General features: G+C 33.9%; 1 protein-coding gene across 1 annotated transcript in view; it reads right to left on the bottom strand.

Annotated features, from left to right (window-relative positions):
- Positions 1 to 12,395, bottom strand: part of LOC145294095 (tetraspanin-11-like) — a 661,286-nt gene that overhangs the window by 214,081 nt on the left and 434,810 nt on the right. The window contains exon 5 of the mRNA XM_080141162.1: positions 8,679 to 8,777. Coding sequence (XP_079997288.1) covers positions 8,679 to 8,777 — 99 coding nt within the window. The remainder of the gene's footprint in view (positions 1 to 8,678; positions 8,778 to 12,395) is intronic.

Genomic DNA, 12,395 nt, shown 5'->3' with positions numbered 1-12,395 from the left:
AACATGTTCGTTAAGATGTAGTTATCATGCATGGTTGTTACCAGGCGGCCAAAGCACTAAATAAATAAATAAATAAACAACCAAACGTTGGATACTAAAAATTTAATTAATCAGTGTGTGTTCCCGTAGGGATTTTTTCCTGTATCTTTTACAAATACGAAATTAATTTTACAATAGTCCACATTTTTGTTATTGGCCTATGTTTGAAAAAGACAAAACAAAGCAAAAAAAAAAAAAAAAAAAACAGACAGAAAAATAACAAAGAAACAAACATCCATTTGAATTGTTATAATTAGTTGTAATTAGCAATTAGCCATCAAGTATTAGATCTCTTATAATTACTGTTAACCAATTAAGGCCACACTCATTGTATGCTGTTTTGTACTGTCTATAGATGTCGCTCCAGTCGTCCTCTCTGCGTTTATTAACTCAACGTAAATGGAGACAAGACACAATGGAAGATTGGGATAGTCCATTATGACTACAAAGGTTAGGGTTAGGGTTATTACAAGTAGTAATACAACTAAACCCCTGGTTGAGAAATGCAAGGGGAAGGGATTAAATAAGAAAAAGAGATACAAAGGGAAGGAAAGAGAGAGAGAGAGAGAGAGAGAGAGAGAGAGAGAGAAAGAAAGAAAAAGAAAGAGAGAGTGAATGTGTGTATGCATGATAAAAGGGAAAAGAGAGAAGCTAATTTTAGAGTTTTAGTATACTAATGTTATCATAATAATTATAACAATTATAATAATTATTATAATTAATATTATTGTCATAATATTAATAATAATAATAATAATTATTATTTTGGTCCCTCCACAAAAGGAGGGTGGACCTGTAAATCCACCCTTGTCCGCTCGTCAGTTCGTCTGTCCGCACTTTTCTCCATAACGTCGCCTTGGAATTTGTTGAAATTTTGCACAAACATTAAACATGATATGAGTAAAAAAGTAACAGAACGGATTTTCCGGGAAAACTCCGGTTGTCCACTAGGGGTGCCTTTCGGGTTAAATGGCTAAAAATTAGAATTTTGTGCTTATTAAAAAAAAAATAATGTCTCGGATTTTTATGAAACTTTTTGAAAAGTTGTAACTAACTTCTATATAAGTTTGTTTGTCTATAATTTGCGATAACTTTTGGCTGGACCTCAGGGGCTCTTTTAGGGCTAAAAAACTCCATTTTGAAGACTATTTTACCATATTTGTCCAAAAATTTTTTGTGTATGTCTATTTAGCAGTTTTGAATGGTGCTGAACTCAAATTTAAATATGTTAAGGCCTTGTGGGGGCAAATGATGGGCTTAGTCATTTATTTTTTTGCATGGTGCAAAACTCAAATTTATATATGTTAAAGCCTAAAACAGCAGCGTTTGTTCATTTTCACCAGGATTTGACGTTCCCTGGGTATTTTGGGGCTAAACGGGGGGGGGACAAATGCTGAACATAGTAATTTTTTATGCCTCGTTAAATGTGCTCTCACGACGGACCATGCACTTGTTTAGAATTAATTTTGCAAATCTACTTTTTGTCATTCTAACAGTTTGTCAATAATTTCAGCTGTCCATAAATCAACTTGTCAATAAATTCAACTTGTCAATAATTTTGTCAATAAATTAAAATTGTAAATAATTTCAGCTGTCCATAATTTCAACTTGTCAATAAATTCAACTTGTCAATAATTTTGTCAATAAATTCAAAATGTCAATAATTTCAGCTGTCAATAATTTCAACTTGTCAATAAATTCAACTTGCCAATAATTTTGTCAATAATTTCAAATTGTCAATAATTTCAGCTGTCCATAATTTCAACTTGTCAATAAATTCAACTTGTCAATAATTTTGTCAATAAATTCAAATTGTCAATAATTTCAGCTGTTAATAATTTCAACTTGTGTCCATAATTTCCACTTGTCAATAAATTCAACTTGTCAATAATTGTGTCAATAAATTTAAATTGTCAATAATTTCAGCTGCCCATAATTTCAACTTGTCAATAAATTCAACTTGTTAATAATTTTGTCAATAAATTCAAATTGTCAATAATTTCAGCTGTTAATAATTTCAACTTGTCAATAAATTCAACTTGTCAATAATTTTGTCAATAATTTCAAATTATCAACAATTTCAGCTGTCCATAATTTCCACTTGTCAATAAATTCAACTTGTCAATAATTTTGTCAATAAATTCAACTTGTCAATAATTTTGTCAATAATTTCAAATTGTCAATAATTTAAGCTGTCCATAATTTCAACTTGTCAATAAATTCAACTTGTCAATAATTGTGTCAATAAATTCAACTTGTTAATAATTTTGTCAATAAATTCAACTTGTTAATAATTTTGTCAATAATTTCAAATTGTCAATAATTTCAACATGTATATAATTTCCCTTACTCTCTATCAGAGACGAAAGACTAAACAAGACTTCCATGAGCAAAGTTTTTTCCAAAAACTGTCCGTCTGTAGAACAAATAACGCGGGGCTGTTTCTCTATTGACTATAACTTGGTCATTTCGAAATCTAATGCAAAAAATAAACTGTACATTTGTTCAAAACTAATTAATAAATTCTTGTTGGACTGTACTCTTAAATAATTAGATCCTAACCGTTCCTCCATTACCGATTATTTCAATGTTGTATCTCGGTCTACCCAATACTAATTAACACTTATGCTCGAGTGGCCATTCTGCCTCGATAAGCAGTGATCCTCCTAGTTCAAAAATAATCTGAGCTCAACGAGTTACGTAACAGGTCACTTATATTTTTTAGTACTAATGTAATATATAAATTCTGTTTTGATAGAAGTCTACATACCAGATGAAACATAGGCATTATATTGTATCTGGCCCGTGTACAGTATCTTACTGATTCACGTGCCAGAAAATCAGTTATGAGAAGACCATTTCAACACGGTAGTTTCTCTTATGTGGGTGGTCAGTATTGAAGCGTATCCCTCGATTGATGCCAAGACTGTTTGGTTATTTAATGTTTTTTTGGGTGGCCAAGAATGTACTAATGTAATTAAAATCCACTTGTTGTAGATTCTGTGCCGCATTAAGAAAAAAAAAGTTTAATGGAATTTGGTATTTTTAGATGCGTCCAAATATCACTATAACAGTTTGAAACGGAGTGTTTGTATGTTTGCACGCACAAGTAAACAAAAAACAAAAACATTTCCATTGCTTAAAGAGCAGACTATGATGCTATTAAATCAGGCTATCTGAAGATACCGGTTTGCAAACAAAAATGCACCAAACATTAATGTTATTGTTTTTTTCTCTTTCCTTTTGCAAAACTCAGTCGTGTTTTGTAAAGTCACAAAGCAGGAGCAACAATTTCTCTCTACAAAACAACTAAATCAAACCAAACACCATGGATTGAAGATATAGAACTTGAAGAATAAAAACTTGTACCAAAATTACTGAACGCGAAAGGTGGATTCGCTGTAAAATGAAACAACGAAACGAAAGGAAACACCATGAATAAATATTTGAAAATATATAGAACTTGAAGCATAAGAATTGCGACCCGAAAATATTTGATGTGCCATAAAACGAAAACTTTCCAACCAAACAGCAAATATAAATATTTTAGCATGTAAAGATCTTATATCATATAACTTCTTTCCAAAATTGCTGGATTCAGCATTAAATAACCCAAAAGGTTGGTATACTATAAAATAAAACAAGCAAACCAAACTAAAGCGCAGACTGAATTATCAATTTTTTTAAACCATCTGTTATTCTTTCTATCGGAAAAAGCGCCACAAACGTAAAAGAAAAAATTCAATTCAACCAAGTTTTATTGAAAGACAATGTTCTACAGGTTGCGCTATTAGATTTTATTTAGTTTGCCTTTTACTACAGATCTTTAAATCCTTTCGGTGTTATTTTATGCCAAAGAGACGATTCCAGTTTATATTTCCTGATAAAGTTGGGTCATTAATTCCACTTGTTGTGAGATTAAAACGCCAATGTCATATACAATGAAGCAGAACAATATCTTTCTAACTTATAGTATCTTCGATTATTCAAGCTACTGTTCTCATATTGAGTGCTATTTTACCAACGTTTCAGATGTATCTTGTCAGACTCGGGAATTTTACAGTCGAACTCAGTAATCTTTCTGCTGAACTGAAGAATTTGTATAGACTTTCGAACGGAACCCTTTATTTAATCTGTCAACCATGTCTTTGTAGAAGTCATAAGTAATTCGCATCTGTATTTTGAATATCGCTCGCAGTAAGGATCGAACCATCAACCTTCAAAAGAGTAACTATTGCAATTGAATTTTATCAACTACTCCATCCGCTGCGCCACCTTTTTTTAAGTGTACCTTGTTGAACCCGAAAACTTTTTTGTCGAATCGAGAATCCATACTGAATTTCGAAAGGAACCTTTTATCCACGGGGATTACATTGCTTCCATTCGTCAGTAAATACCTGATAAGGAATTCATAATTATATTCCTAAATATAATAGCTTTCTAACATACCAATCAGGTATATACGGCCAACGTCGCAATATTAACTAATTTTGATAATGCTCTACAAAAAGACGTCTAATTAATTAACCATTCGTTTTAGCTGTTTTCTAATTCAGCGATTGTTTTCATTATTTTGCTATTTCCATTCATGCATATGTTAAAAAACTTTAATTCTCCCTAAATATGGCAATCTGCCACTAAAGAGTTAGTTGCTACAGTGATAGGAACCAGATTTATCTGTCAGCCCGAGTGGAAATGTTTGCTCACATTTAAATGGTTTTATGTTAGTATGGTTGGAAAAACCAGAAGGCGGACGTAAATTCCTAAGCGCACACTCCGAGGTAATAAGCTATCCAGCTAAAACCCGTTCTTGTATCTAGAGAACAGTGATGAGATCGGATTTTGCTACAAGTGGGCAGGGTCTTTTCGTTGAAGAGATACAGGCATATTAAGTTCATCGGAGCACAGTCCGTGAACGGACTTGTAAAACGAATATACGGATATAACACTGCATCGGGGTAACAAGGCTTGGCAGAGAGTATGCTGGAAATTCCTGTTTGCCCCAAGTCTAAAGGGATAGGGTTAGGGTTGGCGTGACAGTCCAAATTTATGCGGATCGCAATGAAATGTTTTGTTTGAGTCTTTGATAGCTTTTCGCAAACACAATGGAATTTGAAATTGAATTTCGAAACACAATGGAAATTTGAAATTATTCATTATGCATTCAAATCAATTTCATATTGTCCCTAAAATACCAAAGTATAACAAACCAGGTAAAAAAAGATAGTAACATTTACAGAATGTGTTGCCGCAAAATCCGACTCTTGAAAGAAAGAAAGCAAAATAGGTAATAAAAACAAAATTTGTATCTGCGGAAACGTGAAATTTTATTTAGCAATTGCTACAGTTACATACTAGATTACTTTCCAATGGAATCGCCGCCAGCAAGCGCGAAATAAATCACACGTTTTGAAGAACGTCTCCACAATGACAGCCCTTAAAGTGTCGACCATGTTGTGGGCGTGTTTTTTGATCTTGGTCTCAATCACCACCCAGAAAAAAGAAAAAAAAAATCAAGAGTGCTGCAATCGGATGAAGAAGGCAGCCATAAGCAATCAGTATTTTTTTTTTACTCGCATTCACCCCTAACAAGGCATATCACCATTTGGACGTAAGTGATTACTATTTGGGACCATGCCCAGGAAAGATTGTTGGTTTACATTACATTTAAACTTCTGTATATCAGTACAGTCAGAGAAGCAGGTAGCAGGAAGGGAATTCCAAAGTCTAGCTGTTTGAGGGAAGAAACTCTAATAGAGTAGACAGTTTTCTGGCAATTAGGCACTTCAATAGTGAAAGAGGTGAGATTTTGTTGCTAAGCGAGTTTGTCAGGGATGTGTACATTGAGGGGGCACAAGTGCAACGAATTTATCAGAGCGCATTCCATTAAAATATTTGTCAAACAGGCACAGAGATGCAACATTACCGTGATGGGACAGGAGTTGGAGCTTAGTTGACAAAGTGGGACCTTAGTTGACAAAGTGGGACCTATTATATTGAAAACTCTTTTCTGAACGCTATTCAGGAGGGAGAGGCTAGTGGTAGATGTACCAGCCCAGATGTGGCAACAATACTCCCCTCATGGGTGAATGGTGGCTTTGTAGAGGTACAAGATACACTCAGGTGTGAGTAATCTTTTAGCATCTATTGTTTAAGAAGGATCGAATTATATTTAGCATACTCCAGTTATACCGTACTATTTAATTTTCATTAGCAGCCCTTCGTTCTAGACTTTGTGAAAGGCCTTGGATATATCAAGAGCTACAGCTCTATCTCCGCTCGCCTTATCCAGTGTATGGTATGTGCATTCAGAGATCACTGTTAAAATGTTTGCCGTAGAACGGTATTGCCTAAATCCATTTGACAGAGAGAAAATTTGCTTTTTCAAGGTGGTGGACTTGATTAATTAAGGTCTCAAAGTCAATATCCAAGAGGGGAGGGGAACTGATAGGGCGATAATTGAGAGGGCCAGTCCTTTCATCAGAATTCTTGTAAACTTGTACCATAGAGGCCATCTTTCAGCCATTTGGGAAGCAAGATTCAGCAAGGTATTTATTGAAGAACTTTGAAATACAGGGGCTAGCTCAGCTGAGCATTTCTAAATTAGTATAGCAGGAGTGAGATCAGGCCCACACGCCTTGGAGGTGTCTACTGTTTTATGATATCGCAGACATAAGAGGGGGTAATGGTCACATCATCTAGTATTGGGAGGGAGTTGTTTGTTGGATCTAAGGTGGAGTTGGAGGCGAATCGCCGGGCCAGCAGTTCCGTCTTTTCGTTTGCCATGCATGCGACCTTCTGGTTGTTGGATAGTGAGGGAATTACTGATTTCCCTTTATCCGCTACACTATTATAGATTTTCTAGAAATCACGAGTTCCTATCTTTTGAGATTCTATGTGTTACCTGGTTATTTTAGCAGGTTTTTTTTCCTGTCGCTATTTCTCTCTTACAATGATCAGTGAGCAACGTTGTTTAACCGCGATGCCGGGGTCGTCTTGGTCTTATTTTCAGGAGCGGAGTATTGCTGGAAGACGTCCAGCAACGATCTCGTGCACCCAGGATTTAATTACGCTCTCCAGTATTTCGTTTACTTTTTGTCAAGTGGTGGACTTTGCTGCGACTTTGCTGTATGTAGATAAAGATTGAATATTTGCTGAAGATCACTTTGACTATGGATATGGTACGCATTGTCACAGCTTTTTCAGACAGGTTGTACCACACAGAGCTTAAATACAGACAGAGAATGATGTTTTTTTTACCACTTAAACGAAACTGAAATGTTTGGTTTTACTCCCTTTATTATTACCTAACATAGCTGCCCGGCGTTACCCGGGTGGGGAAAGGTGGTATACTAAGGCTATTAAGCAACATTCAGAAAAAATAAACTTTTGTTTCAATCAAAATAGCAGCGAGTGCCCGTGCGAGCACAATATATATATATATATATATATATATATATATATATATATATATATATATATATATATATATATATATATATATATATATATATCCGAAGTAGGCAGGCTGGCTCGAACCTGTGTGCGAAGGAGAAAAACGAGGTGAAAAAAGCTAACGCGTCAGATGTCTCGGTGACGGCGACTTATGACGGCACAGGCCATCGAAATAAGGTTTTATAAACGTACGTTGAGATTGTTAGGCCTTAGACTTGCACAAAATATCGATGCAAAAAAAGTGACACCTTGCTAAAAACAGCGCAGTTGAGCAGCACAAAATTAATCTTTTTGGTAAATTTTTAGATATTTTCATCCGAGAGATTGATCTTTGTTACGATACCAATTTTCATTGTCAAAAGCTTTTGGTAGACATACTAACACACAGACACAAACGCACATTTTCCCTTTTATATATTAGATATATTTTTTAGTTCTTTGGTGTTCGTTTTCAACCATTTTTATTTTCATAGATTTTATATTTTATAGGTGTTCGTATTTACCCCTCGTTGACTACATGTACTTGATATGCGTCAATATTTTATGTTATTTATGTATTTATTATTTTTAAGGAGTTTTTTTTACGCATCTTGGTATTCATGTATTTTATAAGTTACAGATGCTCGGTTTTACTTCTTTTTTTACTAATGTATTTTATAATCCATAAATGCTGTTTTTATAAACCTTTTGTCTTCATGGATTTTATATTATATAATGGTTTTGTATACCCCTATTGGCATTCATTTAATTCATATTGTATAGGTATTTCTGTTCAGCTCTCTTAGTATTCATAAAATTCATATTATATAGATGTATTGATATACATATATTATATATTCTACTTCATGAATAATAATAAGATTTCCATTTCTTTTAGCTATCATTAAAGTTCGTTATTTTATTCCGTGTTTTAAATGGACAGACCGCAAATTTGTAACCGCCATTTTTAATATTCGATTTTGACAAAAAATGTCGAAGCTGAAACAAACGTGGATGAAATAAAAAAAAAAACATTAAGAAAGATAAAATGAAAACAAATTTTAAAATATATGGGCCAACAGGCAACTATTTTTTTCTTTTACAAATTTTCTTGTTATATTTTGAGTTAACAATATTGCGTGCATCAGACAATAGATGAAAATGAAGGTAGCCGTTAGCAGGAGACGAAAGAAAGAAAGTCTTACCGTTTGCTGCATGCAGTCCCAAGCTTGCGTCTCACGTTCATCATCTCCGTAAGACTGGTTGAGGGACATGTATAAGTGATGTCGGAAATAGTTTGTGATCTGCAATATAAGTGATATAGATAACAGGTTAGACCGGAAGCCATTTAAACCGATAACAAAGCAGAGAAAAAAACATTTATTTGAACAAATTGGTATAGAATTTGAATAGGAATTAATACCATCACGTTTGTTCACACACATCCTTCTAGCCGATGGTTATTACACTGCCCGTCACAACAAAGTATGTAGATACTTACACTCGAAGATCTGTGGAGAGATGCAACTAGATAGGTCGTCGAACATCTGGGAACATGAACCACCACCGATAACATCAAACGGAAAAGTGACAGTGTTCTACGACAAAGATATACAGGCGGGCAGATACATAAAAGACAAGGCAATCAAGCTAGATATAGTTGTATGGGACAAGCCCGAAAGAACTGCACTCATTATCAACGTCACAGTTCCAAACGATTTTGGCCTTAATAAAACAGAACGGGAAAAGATAACTAAATATCAGGACCTAAAAATGATCTAAAAACGACATGGTCTCTGAAAGAAATACACATTATACCAGTTGTGACGGGAGCAACTGGCCTAATAAAAAAGAACCTTCAGAAATACTTAGAAACAATCCCTGGAAAACCAAACTGTAAGGAAATACAGATAGCAGCCATAAAGGGAACAGTGTCTATTCTTAAAAGAGCTCCCGGATATAAATTTAAACTGTAATAGAATCAAGTGTTCGCCCCAGGGAGGAACCCTTTGATCTCTTAAAACTAACAAAAGTAAAATTAAAAAAAAAAAACGAAAAGAATGAAATTGTCAGTTATGTGCATGGTCGTTATCGATCGAGGTCGTGATACGTTTTTATCACCGTCTTGGTTCTGTTTCTAGATTACTCAGGTCATTCAAGGTATTGATAAGGACTGGACAGTCGCAGAAGCTAAAAATTTTGAAATAATGTGAAGCAAACTCATTCTGATTCAATAAAACTACGCTGTATTTTAAATGAATAACATTAACAATAAGACCATTCATCACTGGACATATTTCTTTACTTGTATCTTACATAGGTTCGGTAAAGTAATGAGGAAGAGAAGGAAAGGTTCTTACTTATTCTGCTTTAAGAAACCATCTTCATGTTATATAGTTGTGAAACACGAGAAATTACTTGTTATTTATCTGTCTGTCTATCTATCTATCTATCTCGATTTAGTTATTTATCTATTTTGATGTACTTATCTATCTAATTAGCGAGGTAAACAAGAGATGAGATGTGAAGCTATGTTTTGATAAAAGTTGTAAAAACATATTGAGGTGTCATAAGGACAAGTTGTACAGTAAGCTCTAAAAACAGCTAACCGAAATGACGTGTCTGTTGTCATGTGGTCTAGTTGACTGGACATGAATCAAGTTGGAATTTGGACGTTGAGAAGAGTGGATGGGTTAACTGTTGTCCCCCCTCTTGGGAGGAAGTTGACGTGTCTCAAAATTGGAAACTAGAATTAACCACCCAAGCAAAGATGCTAACTTTTCATTATTCTGCAATCGACACCTGGAAAGTGAATAAAAAACTATATAAAACCAGTCGTCGTCTTTGAGTGAAATGCATTCGTTCCAGTTTCCCTTCAAGAACAGATGAATTCCAGGTTGACCACAAGACCAACGACGCAGTTGAAAAGTTGAAAAAGTATGTCGAAATACGTGTATGTGTTTATCTTATGTCTGACACGCACACACACACACACACACACACACACACACACACACACACACACACACACACACACACACACACACACACAGGCAACATACTTAGACTGATCAAGGAACGAACCTGTATAGGTCACATAGATAACTTGGGGTTCAATTAGTGGAGAAGCAACTATAGACATTTAGTAAAACGACACACAGTCACGACGTATATATGAAGGCCACCACACAACGTAACATTCATGCGCTTTATCAACTCGTAATGGTTTAACAATTCAGTCCCCATTTTGCTTTACTAATACAATTTATTTCTTCTTTTTGTATTTTCAACGTTTGACTGATCTAACTTTTGAACCATGTCAGATATTTTATCACTAAATTAGGACGAAACGGAAAATAGCTGTTATAGAAAACTAGCTAACATATTGGACACTCACCATATAATAATAACAACAGTTTCAATTCATTTCAAGGGATGCTTATTTTCGTTATTTAATCTAATGTCTTTGTGAGCATTTAGAGAAACAATGGCTGACATTTTTTTTTCAACGTAGTCATTTAATGTAGACACATACATCTGTGCACATCACAAACTCAATTTAAATTAGATGTTAAAATAATACGTTTATTTATTTCTACGCAATAATAATAATGATAATAATAATAATAATAATAATAATAATAATAATAATAATAATTATCTACATCAATATGTATAATTTACTGTTAAAATGGTATTTGTTTTGAAATAATACATATCGAGTCCACATTATTGCGACAAAATTACTTTTTCTTCCTTTAAATATTGTATTGTTTTATCAACGAGACGACATAATTTATTTTGGAAGAATTTATTTTAAAACTCAATTTAAATTAGATGGTAAAATAATACGTTTATTTATTTCTACGTAATAATAATAATAATAATAATAATAATAATAATAATAATAATAATAATAATAATAATAATAATAATCTATATATTAATACCGTAGCATGTATATATTATTATAGAGTCATGACTTCAAATATAAAAAAACTGTATTTGGGTGTAATCGGCTAGAATCGAAACCGATTCATTCAAAGCTGGTAACGTTACCACTGTATAAACGTGACACGCATATGAACTGATATAAAATAAACTAAGATAAGTGAACAAAATGTATAACGATTATTTCAATTTTGATCCCTTTTTTATCCCTTAAAAAAAGTCATAAACAACATAAACAAATTCTTGATGAACCGCCCCCTTAAGTAATCCAATTTACCCAATTTCCATTACTAACGATTAATACGATATTATTCCATTGATTACTGTACACTCAATAACCCTTATCCTCGAGTGGCCTTCGGGCCTTGATAAGTGGTGATTCTTATGTAAAAAACCTTGTAGATAGGCACGAACATGAATTGCCACATCGTATTATTAGATGTGTGTGTGTGTGCGCGTGCACGCGCGTGTGTGTGTGCTTTCATGTACATTTTAATGGCCATCTTTCTTTGGGTTAAAAGCTTGTCAGTTTGTAAAGTTAGAAAATAATCGAATGATCAGTTTAATTTTGTGTAAACAGATTTAAAAGAAATTACAAATTGCATTGTTATGATTACTGAACTTATGCATTCATGACCTAAAAGTTTCCCCTCTCTCTCTTGCAGATATTGCCGGTATTAGAATTCTAATTCTTTCATGGACGTAGTCAGAAGTAGAGATGCGTAATTGAATTTCTGACAAACATGTATTGAAAATGGTAGTGACTATGTAGAAAAATAAATCCTGGAGCACAAAAGTCGCTCGTTTTAACGGTTCTACTCCCGTCTTTGTACATTTCAATTTTTTGAGTTAAAAAATAGGTTTTACTTTTAGAACTACCATCATAGTATTTGACATCTCATTACTAAATACTCAGCAGTGTAAAGAAAGGGTAGAAGATAACCGAAGCGATGAAAAAGAGTGCCGACCTC

This window comes from Euprymna scolopes, chromosome 15 (genome assembly GCF_053919585.1).
Source record: "Euprymna scolopes isolate OS-2025 chromosome 15, ASM5391958v1, whole genome shotgun sequence".
NCBI classification, from domain to species: Eukaryota; Metazoa; Mollusca; class Cephalopoda; order Sepiida; family Sepiolidae; genus Euprymna; species Euprymna scolopes.
The sequence above is the reverse complement of the archived record's forward strand: the minus strand, read 5'-3'. Positions and strand labels throughout refer to the sequence as shown.